Raw genomic sequence first — 14,616 nt, forward strand, 5'->3', positions numbered from 1 at the left:
CCCCATTTTAACCAAATTCACCCGTTTTCCCCCCAGAAAACCCCGATGAAGATGATGTCATTCCCCTCTTTGGTGACCCCATTTTCCCCTCTGTTCTCCCCATCCCTTCCCCCCTTCACATCCCCATTTTAACCAAATCCACCCTTTTTCCCCCCAGAAACCCCCAATGAAGATGACTCCATCCCCTTTCCCCACCTGACCTCCCTCTCCCCCCCCCTCGGCACCATGTCTAGCCCGGACCCCCTGGAGACGCTGCGGGTTGAAGCCAGCTGCTCCGTGTGCCTGGAGTACCTGCAGGACCCGGTGCTGCTGGAGTGCGGCCACAACTTCTGCCGCGCCTGCATCACCCGCTGGTGGGCAGAGCTGGCGCGGGACCTGCCCTGCCCCGTGTGCCGCAAGCCCTGCCGGCGCCGCGCGCTGCGGCCCAACCGCCAGCTGGGGAACCTGGCGGAGGCCGCGCGGCTGCTGCGGCCTGGCACCAAGCGCAAGGCTCCCGATGGCGCCAGATGCCAGACCCACGGCCAGGCCCTGGCGCGTTTCTGCCGCGACGACCAGGCCCCCGTCTGCCTGCTCTGCCAGATCTCCCACGCGCACCGGGCTCATGTGCTCGTGCCCCTGGAGGCGGCTGCCAGGGAGTACAAGGTGATGATGGGGGGGGTCTGCTTGATCCAGTCCCTGTTTGCAGCCCTGGATTCACTCCCTGAGGCTGGTTCTGGAAGGGGTTTGGGTTCCACTTTATCCCAATCCCCATTTTCACCCCTAAATTCCCTCCCTGATGCTGTTTCTGGAGGAGATTTGTGTTCCATTTTATCCTAATCCCTATTTTCAACCCCAAAATTCCCCCCCTGAGGCTGTTTCTGGAGGGGTTTTGGGATGCTGCTCATCCCCATTTCATTTTCCAACCCCTCCTGATGGGATTGAGCCTGAAATTCCCTTCCTGGGGCTGCTTTTGGAGATCTGGGAACCGGTTGGTTAACCCTGAGCCCCAGGGTTATCCAGGAAGGGAAGTGGACACTCACTTTCCCCAGTGGAGAAGGGATTGAGGCATGAAGGAGGGATACATGGATGGAGGAAGGACCCAGAGACAGAGCAGGGACTTGAGGATGGGGGAGGGATACAGGGATGGAGGAGGGATACAGGGATGGAGGAAGGCTTCAGGGATGGAGAAGGGATACAGGGATGGAGGAGGGATACAGGGATGGAGGAGGGATACAGGGATGGGGGAAGGACCCAGAAACAGATCAGGGACTTGAGGATGGGGGAGGGATACAGGGATGGAGGAGGGATACAGGGATGGAGGAGGGATACAGGGATGGAGGAGGGATACAGGGATGGGGGAAGGACCCAGAGACAGAGCAGGGAGTTGAGGATGGGGGAGGGATACAGGGATGGAGGAGGGATACAGGGATGGGGGAAGGCTTCAGGGATGGAGAAGGGCTTTGGTTCTGGGTTTGCATCCCACCCTCTCCCACTCCCTCCCTGGGCAGGAGAAGCTGCAGCGCTGCCTGGAGCCGCTGGAGCAGAAGCTGGAGGTGCTGAGCGGCTGCCGCGCACGCGAGGAGCAGAAACCAGCCCAGCTGAAGGTGGGTGAGGACCATGGGTCGGACCCCATAGGGCCCAGCTCCCGGTGCTGATCCCACTATCCCAGAGGTTGGTGTCCGGGCGCCGGGACCGCATCGCGCAGGAGTTCGAGGAGCTGCGGGCGCTGCTGGCGCAGGAGGAGCAGCTGTTGCTGCGGCGCCTGGAGGATGAGGAGCAGGAGATCCTGGAGCGGCTCCGGAGCAACCTGGAGCGCCTGGAGGAGCAGCACCGGGGCCTGGCTGCCCTCGTGTCCCTGCTGCAGGAGAAGTGCCTGCAGCCGGGAGCTGAGATGCTGAGGGTGAGCAGGGAATGGGGCTGGGATCCCTGTGGATGGTGTTGGGATTGGGGATAGAATGGGGCTGGGGATGGGATCCCTGCGGATGGGATTGGGGATGGGATGGGGCTGGGGATGGGATCCCTGTGGATGGGATTGGGATTGGGGTTGGGGCTGGAATGGGGCTGGGGATGGGATCCCTGTGGATGGGATTGGGGTTGGGGCTGGAATGGGGCTGGGGATGGGATCCCTGTGGATGGGATTGGGGATGGGGATGGAATGGGGTTGGGGATGGGATCCCTGTGGATGGGATTGGGGTTGGGGATGGGATCCCTGTGGATGGGATTGGGGTTGGGGATGGAATGGGGCTGGGGATGGGATCCCTGTGGGTGGGATTGGGGTTGGGGCTGGAATGGGGCTGGGGATGGGATCCCTGTGGGTGGGATTGGGGTTGGGGCTGGACTCACTAAAAGGGGTAGGATTGATTTTGGGGATGGGGTTCCTAGGGATAGGATTGGGTTTGGGGGGCAGGATCATGGCAGATGGGGTTAGTTTTGGGGATGGGATCATCCCAGGGGCTAAGGTTGATGTTGGGAATGGGATTCCTATGGTTCGGATTAGGTTTGGGGATGGGATCACCCCGGGGGGTAGGATTGATCGTTGGGGACAGGATGGTCTCTATTGATGGGATTTAGTTTAGGGATGGATTGGGTTTAGGGACAGGATCTCAGGGGATGGGATTGGGTTTGATGACAGGATTGGGAATGCTGCGGTGGGAATTGGCATTGGGGATGGCAATAGGCAGCAGGATTGGGGTCAGCATCAGGATTGGCATCATGGCTGGGGGCAGGATTCCTGGAGCATGGATCTGGGGGGATCTATCCCACTTAGCCCTCATTTTCCCTTCTTTCTCCCGTTCAGGACATCAAGGACACTCTGGCCAGGTAAGAACCATCCAGGCCTCCGTTTTGGGGCAGAAAAGCGGGATTTGGGGTGTTCCGGTCAGCCGGAGCATCCCACCCGCCTGCAGGTGCGAGGCAGCAGCGGCTCCGCTGGATGATCCCGTTTCCATTCCCATTGAGCTGGAGAAGAACTTCAGCAGCTTCCCAAGGCAGTACTTCACCCTGCGCAAGCTCACGCGGCGCGTGCTCGGTGAGGCCCTGATTCCCCCCATTCCCCATCCATCCCTAATCCCCCCTTCCCCATCCATCCCTCATCCCCCATTCCCCATCCATCCCTCATCCCCCATTCCCCATCCATCCCTCATCCCCCATTCCCCATCCATCCCTCATCCCCCATTCCCCATCCATCCCTCATCCCCCATTCCCCATCCATCCCTCATCCCCCATTCCCCATCCATCCCTCATCCCCCATTCCCCATCCATCCCCCATTCCCCATCCATCCCTGATCCCCCCATTCCCCATCCATCCCTCATCCCCCATTCCCCATCCATCCCTCATCCCCCATTCCCCATCCATCCCCCATTCCCCATTCATCCCCCATTCCCCATCCATCCCTGACCCCCCCTTTACCCGCATCCCCCCCTCACCACGGCCATACCCACACAGGGGAGGTGACTCTGGATCCCGACACGGCTCATCCCAACCTGGTGCTGTCCGAGGACCGGAAGAGCGTCCGCTTTGTGGACATGGGGCCGCGGGAGCTGCCCTATTCCCCGCGGCGCTTCACCATGTACCCCTGCGTGCTGGCGGCTCAGGGCTTCACCTCCGGCAGGCACTACTGGGAAGTGGAAGTCGGGGATAAAACCCATTGGGCTTTGGGGGTGTGCAAGGATTCGGTGAGCAGGAAAGGGGAGTTGACCCCCTTGCCTGAAGCCGGATACTGGCGCGTCCGGCTCTGGAATGGGGACAAGTACGCGGCCACCACCACCCCCTTCACGCCGCTGACGCTGCGGGTGAAGCCCAAACGCGTTGGGGTTTTCCTGGATTACGAGGCTGGGAAAGTGGCTTTCTACAACGTGACTGATCGATCCCATATCTACACCTTCACCGCCACCTTCACCGAGAAGGTCTGGCCCCTCTTCTATCCCGGGATCCGTGCCGGCAGGAAGAACGCGGCTCCGCTCGTCATCCGCTCACCCACGGACTGGGAATGACTAGGATAGCTCCGGAGCGGCTCTCCAGGGTCTGGCACAACCGGGATCTGCGGCTCTCTGATGCCTGGGACCGCTGGGATGCGCTGGTCCAGCACTACTGGGATTTGGCTCTTCAAGGTCTGGGATGCAGCGATCCGTCCCTGCTGGGATTTGGCTCCATCTCACCAGCACCAGACTGGCTTCAGTTGGGGCAGCACTGGTGGCTTGGGGGGGGCGGCAGGCGTGTGGCAGAGCTGTGTCCCCGTGTCCTCCTGTGTCCATCCATGTCCCATATCTCTCCATTCATGTCCATCCATGTCTCATATCTCTGTCCATTCATGTCCATCCATGTCCCATATCTCTGTCCATTTGTGTCCATCCATGTCCCATATCTCTGTCCATTTGTGTCCATCCATGTCTCATATCTCTGTCCATTCATGTCCATCCATGTCTCATATCTCTCCATTCATGTCCATCCATGTCTCATATCTCTGTCCATTCATGTCCATCCATGTCCCATATCTCTGTCCATTTGTGTCCATCCATGTCCCATATCTCTGTCCATTTGTGTCCATCCATGTCCCATATCTCTGTCCATTTGTGTCCATCCATGTCCCATATCTCTGTCCATTTGTGTCCATCCATGTCTCATATCTCTGTCCATTCATGTCCATCCACATCCCACATTTCTCTCCATTCGTGTCCATCCATGTCCCATATCTCTGTCTATTCGTGTCTATTCATGTCCCATATCTCTGTCCATTCGTGTCCATTTGTGTCCATTCATGTCCATCCCTGTCCCGTATCTCTCTCCATTCATGTCCATCCCTGTCCAGTATCTCTCTCCATGTCCATCCCTGTCCCGTATCTCCATTCACATCCATCCACGTCCCTTTGTGTATCCCCATCTCTCTCCTCCTCCCTCCCTCCTCCCTCCCGTCCCCTCCTCCCCTCCCTCCCCGCCCCTCCCCTCTCCTCCCTCCCGTCTCACCCCTCCCGTTGCCGCACACGCCTCCATGTCCCCCCCGGTGCCTCCGGAGCGGGGCCCGTTGGCTCGGCTGGCCCGGGACACGCAGTGCCCGGCGTGCGGGCAGGCGCTGCGGGACCCGGTGCTGCTGCCGTGTAACCACAGCTGCTGCCGGCGCTGCCTGCGCTCTGCCGGTGCTGCCGTCACCTGCCCCCGGTGCCAGCGCTCCGCTGCCCCGCACCGGCTCCGCACTGCCGTGGCCCTGGCCGTGGAGACCCGCATCGCACAGCGCCTGGCCCGGGGCACCCCCGCTGCCCCCCGGCGGCCACAGCGCCGCAGGTGAGGGCAAGGGGGGGGTGATGGGGTAAGGGGAATTCGGGGATCCTAGTGTCTAAGTGGGTGCTGTGGGGGGATCTGGTTATGTTGTGGGTGACAATGGGGTGTGAGGGGGGATGTGGGTGAGAATGGGGTGCAGGGGTGGGGGAGATGTGGGTGTGATTTGGGTGCTATTGGGATGCAAGAGGGATGTGGATGTGCTGTGGGTGCTATTGGGATGCAGGGGGGAATGTGGATGTGCTGTGGGTGCCATTGGGGTACAGGGAGGTGAGATGTGGATGTGCTGTGGGTGCCATTGGGATGCAGGAGTGGGGATCTAGGTGTGTTGTGGGTGCCATTGGGGTGCAGGGGTTGAGGGATGTGGACGTGCTATGGGTATCACTGGGGTGCAGGGGGGGTGGACCTGGATGTGCTGTGGGTGCTATTGGGATGCAGGAGAGGGGGACCTGGATCTGCTGTGGGTGCTATTGGGATGCAGGGGGGGATGTGGATGTGCTGTGGGTGCCATTGGGGTTCAGGGGGGCTGGATCTGGATGTGCTGTGGGTGCCATTGGGGTGCAGGGGGGGTGGATCTGGATGTGCTGTGGGTGCCATTGGGGTGCAGGGGGGGTGGATCTGGATGTGCTGTGGGTGCCATTGGGGTGCAGGGGGGGGCCATGACCCCGTGCCCCGTCCCTCACGTGCGGTGCCGCGGGGGGGACACTCCCGTTCCTGAGTCCCGTGCCAGGCCCAGCCGGTCGGGTGACATTGCTGGGGGGTGACGCTTGTTTTGGTGGCTCCAGGTCCCTCCCATGGGGACACTCCCGTGTCCGGTGACACCCCAAAGGTGCCCCCCCCTTTACCCTGTCATTAACCCCCCCCCCCCATTCCCTTCTCCCCACAGCCTGGGGGCCCAGCTCCGAGCCGACGCCACCGCCCCCCCCGAGCCCCCCACCGCCTAAGGAGCCACCTGAGGGTGGGGGGACCCCCCCGAAGCCGTCCTCCCCCCATTGACACCCCAATAAACACCGTGCCCCCCCCCACCGAGCGCCACAGCAGCGGTCACAGCAATGCCACCTTTAATGCCCACAGGTGCCATGTTGGGGGGGTGGGGGGGAGCACCCCAAAAGGCCCCCCCCAAACAGTGGGGTGCATGTGGGGGGTGGCAGTGTTGATTGGAGGGGGGGGCTCAGGCAGTGATGGGTTGGGGTTCAGGCAATGGTGGTTTGGAGGGGGGGGGCTCAGGCATTGATTCAGGGGCTCAGGCATTGATTTGGGGGAGTCAACCCCTGATGTGATGCTCGGGAGGGGGGATTCCAGTCCAGTCAATATTTGATGGGGGGGGGGGTATCCAGAAGCCTCCATAGGGGACTCCTCAGTGCTCCATAGGGGTCGGGGGCCCAGGGGGCTGCGCTTGGGGCCCCCCCGTGTCCTCCCCGCGCTGCCTCTGCCCCCGTTTGTGTCCCCTGATGCAATGGAGGTGGCCACAACCATCGTGCCCCCCCCTGGCCGCCCCCCCCCGCTGCTTCCTCCTCCTCCTCATCCTCCTCCTCGCTCTCGGTCGAGCTCTCCCCGAACTCTCGCGGCTTCTCATAGATGCAGCAGCCTGAGGTGCAATGGGGGGGGGACACACACACAAAACGGGGGTGTCAGGGGGGTCCCCTTTGTGTGTGGGGTTGGGGGGCACGGGGGGGGTCCCCACTCACACTTGGAGGAGCGGCGGCCCAGGTGCTCATTGTCCACGGTGTCACTGGACCACTCCACCTTCTTGTCCGGCTTCCGCTTGCGCAGCTTCAGGGTCAGGCTGCGGTTCTCCTGGGGGGGCACTGTCAGCACCCCCTATGTTCTATACACCCCCTTATAGCACGTTAGAGCCCCCCCTCTCCCAGCTATTTACCCCCCCCATAGGGTTAATACCCCCTCAATAGGATTTATACCCCCCCTATAGGATTTATATGCCCCCCAGTGTTATTTATACACTCCTGGAGCTTACAGCCCCTTCCATATACTTATACCCCCCCTTATCCATATGCTCCTGGTACGTATAGATAAGCACATAGACACTATCTTATAGCCTCTTATAGTCACTATATTTATAAGCCACCTCCTATCTATACAACCCCCCCCAGGGGACGTATAGATACAGGCCCGTATTATCTATAGCTCCTCCCCTGGGTATCCACCCCCCCCCCTCCCTCTATATACATACCCTTCTTACCTATAGCCCCCACCCCGGGTACCTATAGCCCCTCCTGGTTATCCCACACCCCCTTCACTATCTATATGTCCCCCTCTAGATCTATATGTGCACGTATGGACACGGCCCCCTCCACTTGCAGCCCCCCTTCAGTACCTATAGGCTCACCCCACACCCCTTCAGTACCTATAGGCCCACCCCACACCCCTTCAGTACCTATACCCCCCATAGGCCTCTCCCGGTACCGCAGCCCTGCGCTCACCGGCTCGGCGGCTCCGGTCTCGGTGACGGTGGCGGTGCCGCAGCCTCCGGTGTCCGCCGCCTCCGCCATAGTTCCGGGTGGGTGTTAACGGGGGGGGGGGTCCCGGAGCACCGGGGGAGGCCGGGCCTGGCCGGACCGCTCTCACCGCCGCCCCGGTGCGGCGCCCACCGACACCCCCACTTCCGGCTGCTCGTTAGGGCACTTCCGGTGGGTCCCACGTAGAATGCGGTCCCCCGCTACGGCCGCGTTTCCGCCGTACAAGGTGGCGCAGAGCGCATGCGCAGTGCGGTCAGGGGGCAGATAAGAGGATGGGGCAAATAGGGGCAGTTTAAGGGGGGTAGTTAGAGGCTGAGGGGGCAAATTAGGGGCTGGGGGCAAATAGGGGCAGCTTGTGGGGGTAGATAGAGGCTGAGGGGGCAAATAGGGGCGAGTTCGGGGGGGTAAGTGGAGCATAAGAGGGCAATTTAGGGGCTGGAGGGCAAGTAGGGGCAGTTCAGGAGAGTAAATAGAGCCTGAGGGGGCAATTGAGGTGCTACGGGGGCAGGTAGAGGCTGAGGGGACAGTTTGGGGAGGTACAGAAGGCCTAAGGGGGCAATTCAGGGCCTTGGGGGGGCAAGTAAGTGCTGAAGCGAGAGTTGGGGGGGGTAAACAGGAGCTGGGGGGGCAGTTTTAAATGAGACACCCCCTGTATGAACACCCTGGAGGGGTTTATTGACCACATGGGGGGGCAAGAACACCCCATCAGGAATCCTCCTTCTCCTGGAACCTGTGGAGAGAGAAGGGGGGTTATGGGGGGGTCAGAAAGGGGGAAAAGGGAAGGTTCCATATGGAAAAGGGGGGGGTCCCTCACCTGCACTGGGGGCACGTATAGAACACGGTCTGGCCCTCATCGGCCGAGCGCATCTGCCGGGTGCGATAGGACATCCCCTCGTGCCCACAGCGGGGGCAGCGCCGCTCCACCTGCGTGGGCCCCCCCGGATAAGGTGTTATTACCCCCTCCATGGGGGGCTATGGACAGCGGGGGTCCCTCCCCATGGGGTGTTTCCCCCCCCCCCCATAGTCACTGACCAGGGGTCCCTGGGAGTGGGGAGCAGGATCCTGCCCCCTCCCCGCCGGCTCCAACCGGTTGAACTCGATGGTGCTGCGGATTGTCTTCCCCTCAAAGTCTATGGGATGAAGGAGGTCAAGGGGGGGGTCAGGTCCCGGTGTCCCCCCCACCCTGTCCCCACTGACCGGCGGTGTCGAGGGTGAAGCTGCAGCGGGGGCAGCGGATGCTGCTCTGTGGGCCCGGCCGGGGCAGGACGGAGCCGCACTCGGGGCAGAAATCCAGGCAGGACTGGAAGCAGGAGGAGGGGAGCTCCATGGCTGGGAATAGGGGGGAGGAAAAGGGGGGGTCAGGGTCACCCAGCACCCCCTTATTGCCTGGTGCCATTGGACCCCATCGCCTTCACTGCCCCCCCCATTGCCTTCCATAGCCCCCCATAGCCCCCCATTGCCTCCCATAGCCCCCCCCATAGCCCCCCCCATAGCCCCCTATTGCCTCCCATAGCCCCCCATTGCCTTCCATAGCCCCCCATTGCCTCCCATTGCTTCCCATAGCCCCCTATTGCCTCCCCATTGCCTCCCATAGCCCCCCCCCATAGCCCCCTATTGCCTCCCCATTGCCTCCCATAGCCCCCAATTGCCTCCATAGCCCCCCCATAGCCCCCCATTGCCTCCCATAGCCCCTCCATAGCCCCCCATTGCCTCCCATAGCCCTCCCCATAGCTCCCCAGAGCAGACAAGTCGAACCCACCACTGCGCCCAGACAGTCCCGAACGCGCGCCCCTCCAGTCCCGCCCCTCCCTGACGTCACTTCCTCCTTGCAGCGCGCCTATTGATTGACGCGGAAAGCCCGGGAGGGGGCGTGTCCATACGGAGGGGGGCGTGGTTTCGAGTGTGGGGGGGCGTGGTCTGACCGCGCTGAGCCAGTCGGGGCGTGGCTTAGGGACCGAGGGGGCGTGGCCTGCCGTATATGGGCATGGTGGGGGCGTGGCCTCGCCGTTGCCATGGCGTCGCTTCCGCTGCGGCGGGGCGGAAGTGGTGGGAGCTGCCGGGAGGCGCCGCTGGTACCGGCCTGGGGGGGGGGGGGGGGTTGTCCGTGGGGCTCCATTGGGGTCTATGGGGCTCCATTGGGGTCTATGGGGCTGGAGGGGGGTCCTGTGCCCCATAGGGTTCCGCTATAGGGCAAGGAGGAGGCTCTCAACCCATTCCCTACAGGAATCCCTCTTCCTGCGGGATTCGGGGCAGGGGGATCCATAAGGGGGTTGGGGGGGGGGGGTGTCCTCATTAAAGGGGGAATTGGGGCATTTTAACCTTTTCCTCCCCATTGAAGAGCTCATTGGATCCCCCCCCCCCCCCCCCCCCAGGACCATGGCCGGGGGTTGGAGCATGCGGAGCCCGGAGGCAGCGGCCGGACCGACGGACACGGCCCCTGCCATGGCCTGAACCCCCCCCCGGAACCGAGTGGAAGCTCCCGTGGGAGGGAAGCAGCGGCCTGAGCCCCCCCCCCCCCCCATTCCTAAGGGATACTCAGGAGGCTCTGGAATAGGAGGGGGAGGGGGGAACCCAGCGACCCCCCTCCCCCTGGAGCGACGGCACCAGCAGGTAACCCCGTGGGGGGGGAGGGGGAGGCTGTTCCCCGTTAATTCCCATTGGGAAGGGGGTAAAATAACCCCAGAAAGGGGGAAAATGGGGATTTGGGGGGGGGGTTGAGGCGCTGGGGGGATGCTCGGGGGCAAATCCTATGGGAAGAGGGCTTCGTTTGGGCCAGGGTGAGGGTTTGTGCCCATTGTTGTGGTGGAAATGAAGGCAAAAAGGTGGGAAAAGGGGAAGAATCCAACGTGGGGGGGGGACAAAACTCGCTGCCTTGGTCCTTTATGGATGGGTTTGGGATGCTGCAAAAAGAGCCTGGATTAGTTAAAAAGGGGATTTAATGAGTAAGTGAACGGTGTTGGGGGGGGGGTTACCCCAAATCTGCGGGTTTGGGGTCTCTGGGGCTGCTGTGATGAGGAAAAGGAGCTTAAACCCCTCCAAATCCTTCAGGAATGCCTGGATCCGGGGGGGGGGAGGGTTGGGGGTGCTGAGGGTTCAATGGGGCCGGAGCTGTGAGGCCCCGAGCGGAGCCGAGGGCTGGGGAAATCCCAGCTCTGCTTACTCAGCGCCTGGCTCCGGCCTCGGCACCAGGGCACGGGCGGCTCAGCTGCCCTTTGGGGCCGAAACCCTTTGGTTTGGGCCAAAAACCCCTTGGTTTGGGTCAAAACCCCCTTGGTTTGGGTCAAAACTGCCTCCTTTTGAGCCAAACCAGCCCCATTCCGAGGCAGAACCCCTCGTTCTGAGCCAAGCCACCGGCTGCCCCCAGGCTTTCGGCCCCAGGTATGGCTTAACCCAGCGCCTCCCCCCCAGAGCCCCCATTGAGGGGCTCAAACCCCCTGAATTCCCCTTTTCCCACCTTTTTCCCCTTCTTTTCCTTCTCTCCAGCTGCTTTTCCAGCCTGCGATGGCTCTTTTGGGGCCGGGAAGGGGGATCTCAACCAGTTGCTTCCCCCATTCCCGGCACTTTCCCCTTTTCCCTTCCCCCTCCCGTTGCCTTTGGCCTCACCCCCCTTTTCACCCCTCCAAATCCTTGAGTTTCCCCCTTTTTTCCCTTTAAATCCCCCTTTTCCGGGTGTTTTCTTTCCTTTTAATTCCCCTTTTCCGCCCGCCAACGTGGCCGGCGGCGCCGTTAACCCTTGAGCTGCTCCCGTTGCTGCTTTGCCCTCTCTTTATTCTCCCTGGTGCTTCCATTCCCCTTTTCCTTATGGTTTTCCTTGCTTTTCCCCTTAAACTCCCCTTTCCCTTCCACTTCCTGCCCTCGCTGACATCTTCCCTTTGCTGGTAGGAGTCAAACCAGGCTCGGGGGGGGGGTAAAAACTCACTGAAAACAGGATTTTAGCACCCAAATTGAAGCTTTCCTTTCATTTCTCAAGCAGAAACCCCCCCCCCCCCCCCTCCCCCGGCTTTCCGATGCCAAATCCTCTCTGGAACTGACCTTGGGGTTAATGTTTAACGGGAATGGACTCTGCCCCCCGCTCCCCATGTGGAGATTTGGGATTTAGGGTTCATAATTTGCCTTTTCCCCCCCTTTTATCACAGTTTTTGGGGTGTTTTTGGCTCTCTGGTGCCACGTTTCTGGTGGGAGGCTCCATGGCCGCGTTGTTTCACTTCCTCTCCACGTGCCGGGGGGGGTTGTTCCCCTGTTGAGGGGTGAAAGGAGGCCCCTGAACCCTCCCTCTTGCTGCGCCCCCAGGTCCATGGCATGGGAGTGAGCGCTGAAGGATGCTGAAGAAGAGCAGCTTGGTGCTGTGGGGGGCGGCGCTCTTCATCGCCTGGAACGGCCTCCTCCTCCTCTTCCTCTGGAGCCGCCCGGCCTCGCCTCCCGACGGCGACCTCCTCACGGCCCAAGTCATCCGCTTGGCCCAGGACGCCGAGACCGAACTGGAGCGCCAGAAGCAGCTCCTGCACCAGATCCACCACTACAGCAACCTCTGGAGCCGGCGGCAGCACCGCGGCCCCGTCACCCCCAAACCGCCCCCTCCGCCTCCATCCCCGGCCCCACCGCACCCCACTGATCCCAGCAGCACCGTGCTGCCCGTGCTGGTGCTGGCCTGCGACCGCAGCACCGTGCGCCGCTGCCTCGATAAGCTCCTGCGGTACCGGCCCTCGGCGCAGCAGTTCCCCGTCATCGTGAGCCAGGATTGCGGGCACGCTGAGACCGCCAGGGTCATCGCTTCCTATGGGGATGCCGTGGCTCATATCCGGCAGCCGGACCTCAGCGACATCCCGGTGCCTGCGGAGCATAGGAAATTCCAAGGATACTACAAAATCGCCCGGCATTACCGCTGGGCATTGGGGCAGGTTTTCCGCACGTTCCGCTACCGCGCTGCCATCGTGGTGGAGGATGACTTAGAGGTTGCTCCGGATTTCTTTGAGTACTTCCAAGCGGCATTCCCGCTGCTCCTGGCCGACCGCAGCCTGTGGTGCGTGTCCGCTTGGAATGACAACGGCAAGGAGCAGATGGTGGACGTGGCGCAAGCCGAGCTGCTTTACAGGACTGATTTCTTTCCCGGCCTCGGTTGGTTGCTCCTAGCCGAGCTTTGGGATGAACTCGAGCCCAAATGGCCGCGAGCTTTCTGGGACGATTGGATGCGGCAGCCGGAGCAGCGCCGCGATCGCTCCTGCGTGCGGCCCGAGGTGTCCCGTACCATGACGTTCGGTCGCAAAGGTGTGAGCCACGGGCAGTTCTTTGACCAGTATTTAAAGTTCATCAAACTCAACGACCGTTTCGTGCCTTTTACCCAACTGGATCTTTCTTACCTCAAAAAGGACGAGTACGAACGTTCCTTCCTCCCTAAGGTTTACTCCGCTCCGGAGGTGAGGGTGGAAGAGCTCCAGGGGAACCGGCGCCGGGAGCTGGGCACCGTCCGCCTCCAGTACAGCGGCCGTGACTCCTTCAAGGCCTTCGCCAAAGCTTTGGGGCTGATGGACGACCTCAAGTCCGGCGTCCCCCGCGCCGGCTACCGCGGCATCGTCAGCTTCGTCTATAGGGGACGGCGCGTTTACCTGGCGCCCCCCTCGGACTGGACGGGATACGATCCCAGCTGGAGTTAGCTGGAATTGCTCGGTGTGGTTTTGTTCCAGGGGGGATTTCCTCCCCCGTTTTCATTGCTTTTGGGGTTTTTTTGTGGTGTGGATTGAGGGGGAGGAGCTGGGACACGATTCGGGGTGAGTGGAGGAATGATTTTTGCAGAATAAATGGCAAAAAACACTGAAACTCCCCCCAAAAGTCAGTTTCTTTTGCTGGTGCTTTCATCAGCACCATTCGGGACCTCTGTTGTGCTTACAGGGCTTTGTTCTTGTATTCAGCTTAATGCTCTTGGTGCTACAGACCATAAACTGACCTGTATGAGTCTACACGGAGCTGTATGGGTGTACACAGATCTATTGGGTGAGGGGTCTGTGGGAGTCTGGGCAAATTGCTGACACTGGGAAGGATTTATGCCACCCTCCAGCAGGATTCGGGTTAAATCTGGGTGGGTTTAGGTGTATTTTGGAAGCAGTTTCCTCCCCACCTCCACTGCTGGTGCTGAATAGAGGCGATTTTGACTTAAAAGGGGCACAGAGTGGGATTTGGGGATATTATCAGCACTTTCCCCTTGATGCAGCAGCATGGATCCCCTCTGACATTAACCAGTCCCTACCCAATGTGGGGGTTTCTTCCCCAGGTAAGTGTTATTTTGAGGTGGAAACCATCATTTTCCAGAGCTGCTCCTTCAGGAACAGTGCTCAAAATGGGACAAACTTCCCCCAAACCCTGCCCGGTTTGCACTGGGAGTGTATTTTGGCTCAAAATGCACCCAAATTTGAGTCTTTGGGGTACAGAAGTGTCTTTCGAACCCCCCTTTTCTCAATACCCACCCATTATTAACCCATGGAGGTGGCAGGGAGGGCGCAGTCTTCACTCAGGTCCGCACCTGCCGTGCTTTGCTGGGCGTGAAGTTTCCACTCAGGTCCGCACCTAGGATGGTTGACGGGAGGGGGCTGCCCGGGGAGGAGCAGCCAATGGGAAGCCGCGGTGGGAGGGCAAGGAGCCAATCAGAGTGCCGAGGCTTATAGCAGCGTGGTTCTAGGGGTGGAAGGGTTGTGCGGGCGAGGCAGGAGGCTGAGGTTAGGGAAATAAACCTAAAACGCTCCCTCTGCAGCCCAGAAATGCGTCTGCCTCCTTCTAGGGTCTGTCATTGTGGGACAGGGTCCGTCACTTGTGGAGAAAACACCTTAAACTGTCCCCTGAGACCTCTTTGGAGGGTGGTGAAAGGTTTATCTGTCATCCCAAAGGGTTTTGGGATTC

The 14,616-nt window shown here is 60.9% G+C and overlaps 5 protein-coding genes across 6 annotated transcripts; 3 read left to right on the forward strand and 2 right to left on the reverse strand.

The window, feature by feature from the left end:
- The first annotated feature begins 59 nt into the window (after window positions 1-59).
- On the forward strand, window positions 60-4,405 carry TRIM39 (tripartite motif containing 39). Its single transcript, XM_034073573.1, has 6 exons — window positions 60-642; window positions 1,488-1,583; window positions 1,649-1,879; window positions 2,777-2,799; window positions 2,886-3,007; window positions 3,425-4,405. The coding sequence occupies exons 1-6, from the start codon at window positions 226-228 to the stop codon at window positions 3,970-3,972; spliced, it is 1,437 nt and encodes a 478-aa protein (XP_033929464.1). The 5' UTR covers window positions 60-225; the 3' UTR covers window positions 3,973-4,405.
- A 23-nt stretch (window positions 4,406-4,428) lies between these two features.
- LOC117438130 (RING finger protein 39-like) lies at window positions 4,429-6,300 on the forward strand. The gene is made up of 2 exons (XM_034073594.1): window positions 4,429-5,257; window positions 6,138-6,300. Exons 1-2 carry the CDS (start codon window positions 4,737-4,739, stop codon window positions 6,193-6,195), a joined length of 579 nt encoding a protein of 192 aa, XP_033929485.1. The 5' UTR covers window positions 4,429-4,736; the 3' UTR covers window positions 6,196-6,300.
- PPP1R11 (protein phosphatase 1 regulatory inhibitor subunit 11) lies at window positions 6,296-8,052 on the reverse strand. The gene is made up of 3 exons (XM_034073596.1): window positions 7,693-8,052; window positions 6,940-7,048; window positions 6,296-6,839 (listed from the first exon to the last, which is right to left on the reverse strand). Exons 1-3 carry the CDS (start codon window positions 7,759-7,761, stop codon window positions 6,559-6,561), a joined length of 459 nt encoding a protein of 152 aa, XP_033929487.1. The 5' UTR covers window positions 7,762-8,052; the 3' UTR covers window positions 6,296-6,558.
- Window positions 8,053-8,378: 326 nt separating this feature from the next.
- Window positions 8,379-9,550, reverse strand: POLR1H (RNA polymerase I subunit H). The gene is made up of 5 exons (XM_034073597.1): window positions 9,488-9,550; window positions 8,926-9,057; window positions 8,761-8,858; window positions 8,543-8,652; window positions 8,379-8,458 (listed from the first exon to the last, which is right to left on the reverse strand). The coding sequence occupies exons 2-5, from the start codon at window positions 9,053-9,055 to the stop codon at window positions 8,434-8,436; spliced, it is 363 nt and encodes a 120-aa protein (XP_033929488.1). The 5' UTR covers window positions 9,056-9,057; window positions 9,488-9,550; the 3' UTR covers window positions 8,379-8,433.
- Window positions 9,551-10,233: 683 nt separating this feature from the next.
- LOC101871710 (alpha-1,3-mannosyl-glycoprotein 2-beta-N-acetylglucosaminyltransferase) lies at window positions 10,234-13,542 on the forward strand. 2 transcript variants are annotated; one of them, XM_034073576.1, is made up of 2 exons: window positions 10,234-10,338; window positions 12,019-13,542. In XM_034073576.1, exon 2 carries the CDS (start codon window positions 12,048-12,050, stop codon window positions 13,377-13,379), a length of 1,332 nt encoding a protein of 443 aa, XP_033929467.1. In that variant the 5' UTR covers window positions 10,234-10,338; window positions 12,019-12,047; the 3' UTR covers window positions 13,380-13,542. The 2 variants fall into 2 exon arrangements, with proteins under 2 accessions (XP_033929467.1, XP_033929468.1); XM_034073577.1 differs by lacking the exon at window positions 10,234-10,338 and adding an exon at window positions 10,814-11,106.
- Window positions 13,543-14,616: the final 1,074 nt, after the last annotated feature.

Source organism: Melopsittacus undulatus (assembly GCF_012275295.1).
Source record: "Melopsittacus undulatus isolate bMelUnd1 chromosome 28 unlocalized genomic scaffold, bMelUnd1.mat.Z SUPER_28_unloc_1, whole genome shotgun sequence".
Lineage (NCBI taxonomy): Eukaryota > Metazoa > Chordata > Aves > Psittaciformes > Psittaculidae > Melopsittacus > Melopsittacus undulatus.

What these genes read in the sequence shown, in the direction of transcription:
- TRIM39 (XM_034073573.1), top strand. Translation starts at nt 226, where the DNA reads ATGTCTAGCCCGGACCCCCTGGAGACGCTGCGGGTTGAAGCCAGCTGC. An exon ending in CGGCTGCCAGGGAGTACAAG is followed by an intron (nt 643 to 1,487) that starts GTGATGATGGGG and finishes CTCCCTGGGCAG; the next exon opens with GAGAAGCTGCAGCGCTGCCT. An exon ending in ATCAAGGACACTCTGGCCAG is followed by an intron (nt 2,800 to 2,885) that starts GTAAGAACCATC and finishes ACCCGCCTGCAG; the next exon opens with GTGCGAGGCAGCAGCGGCTC.
- POLR1H (XM_034073597.1), bottom strand. Translation starts at nt 9,055, where the DNA reads ATGGAGCTCCCCTCCTCCTGCTTCCAGTCCTGCCTGGATTTCTGCCCC. An exon ending in CTTCACCCTCGACACCGCCG is followed by an intron (nt 8,859 to 8,925) that starts GTCAGTGGGGAC and finishes TTCATCCCATAG; the next exon opens with ACTTTGAGGGGAAGACAATC. An exon ending in TATACGTGCCCCCAGTGCAG is followed by an intron (nt 8,459 to 8,542) that starts GTGAGGGACCCC and finishes CTCTCTCCACAG; the next exon opens with GTTCCAGGAGAAGGAGGATT.
- PPP1R11 (XM_034073596.1), bottom strand. Translation starts at nt 7,761, where the DNA reads ATGGCGGAGGCGGCGGACACCGGAGGCTGCGGCACCGCCACCGTCACC. An exon ending in AGACCGGAGCCGCCGAGCCG is followed by an intron (nt 7,049 to 7,692) that starts GTGAGCGCAGGG and finishes GTGCCCCCCCAG; the next exon opens with GAGAACCGCAGCCTGACCCT. An exon ending in GGGCCGCCGCTCCTCCAAGT is followed by an intron (nt 6,840 to 6,939) that starts GTGAGTGGGGAC and finishes ATTGCACCTCAG; the next exon opens with GCTGCTGCATCTATGAGAAG.
- LOC101871710 (XM_034073576.1), top strand. Translation starts at nt 12,048, where the DNA reads ATGCTGAAGAAGAGCAGCTTGGTGCTGTGGGGGGCGGCGCTCTTCATC.
- LOC117438130 (XM_034073594.1), top strand. Translation starts at nt 4,737, where the DNA reads ATGTCCATCCCTGTCCCGTATCTCTCTCCATTCATGTCCATCCCTGTC. An exon ending in CGGCGGCCACAGCGCCGCAG is followed by an intron (nt 5,258 to 6,137) that starts GTGAGGGCAAGG and finishes TTCTCCCCACAG; the next exon opens with CCTGGGGGCCCAGCTCCGAG.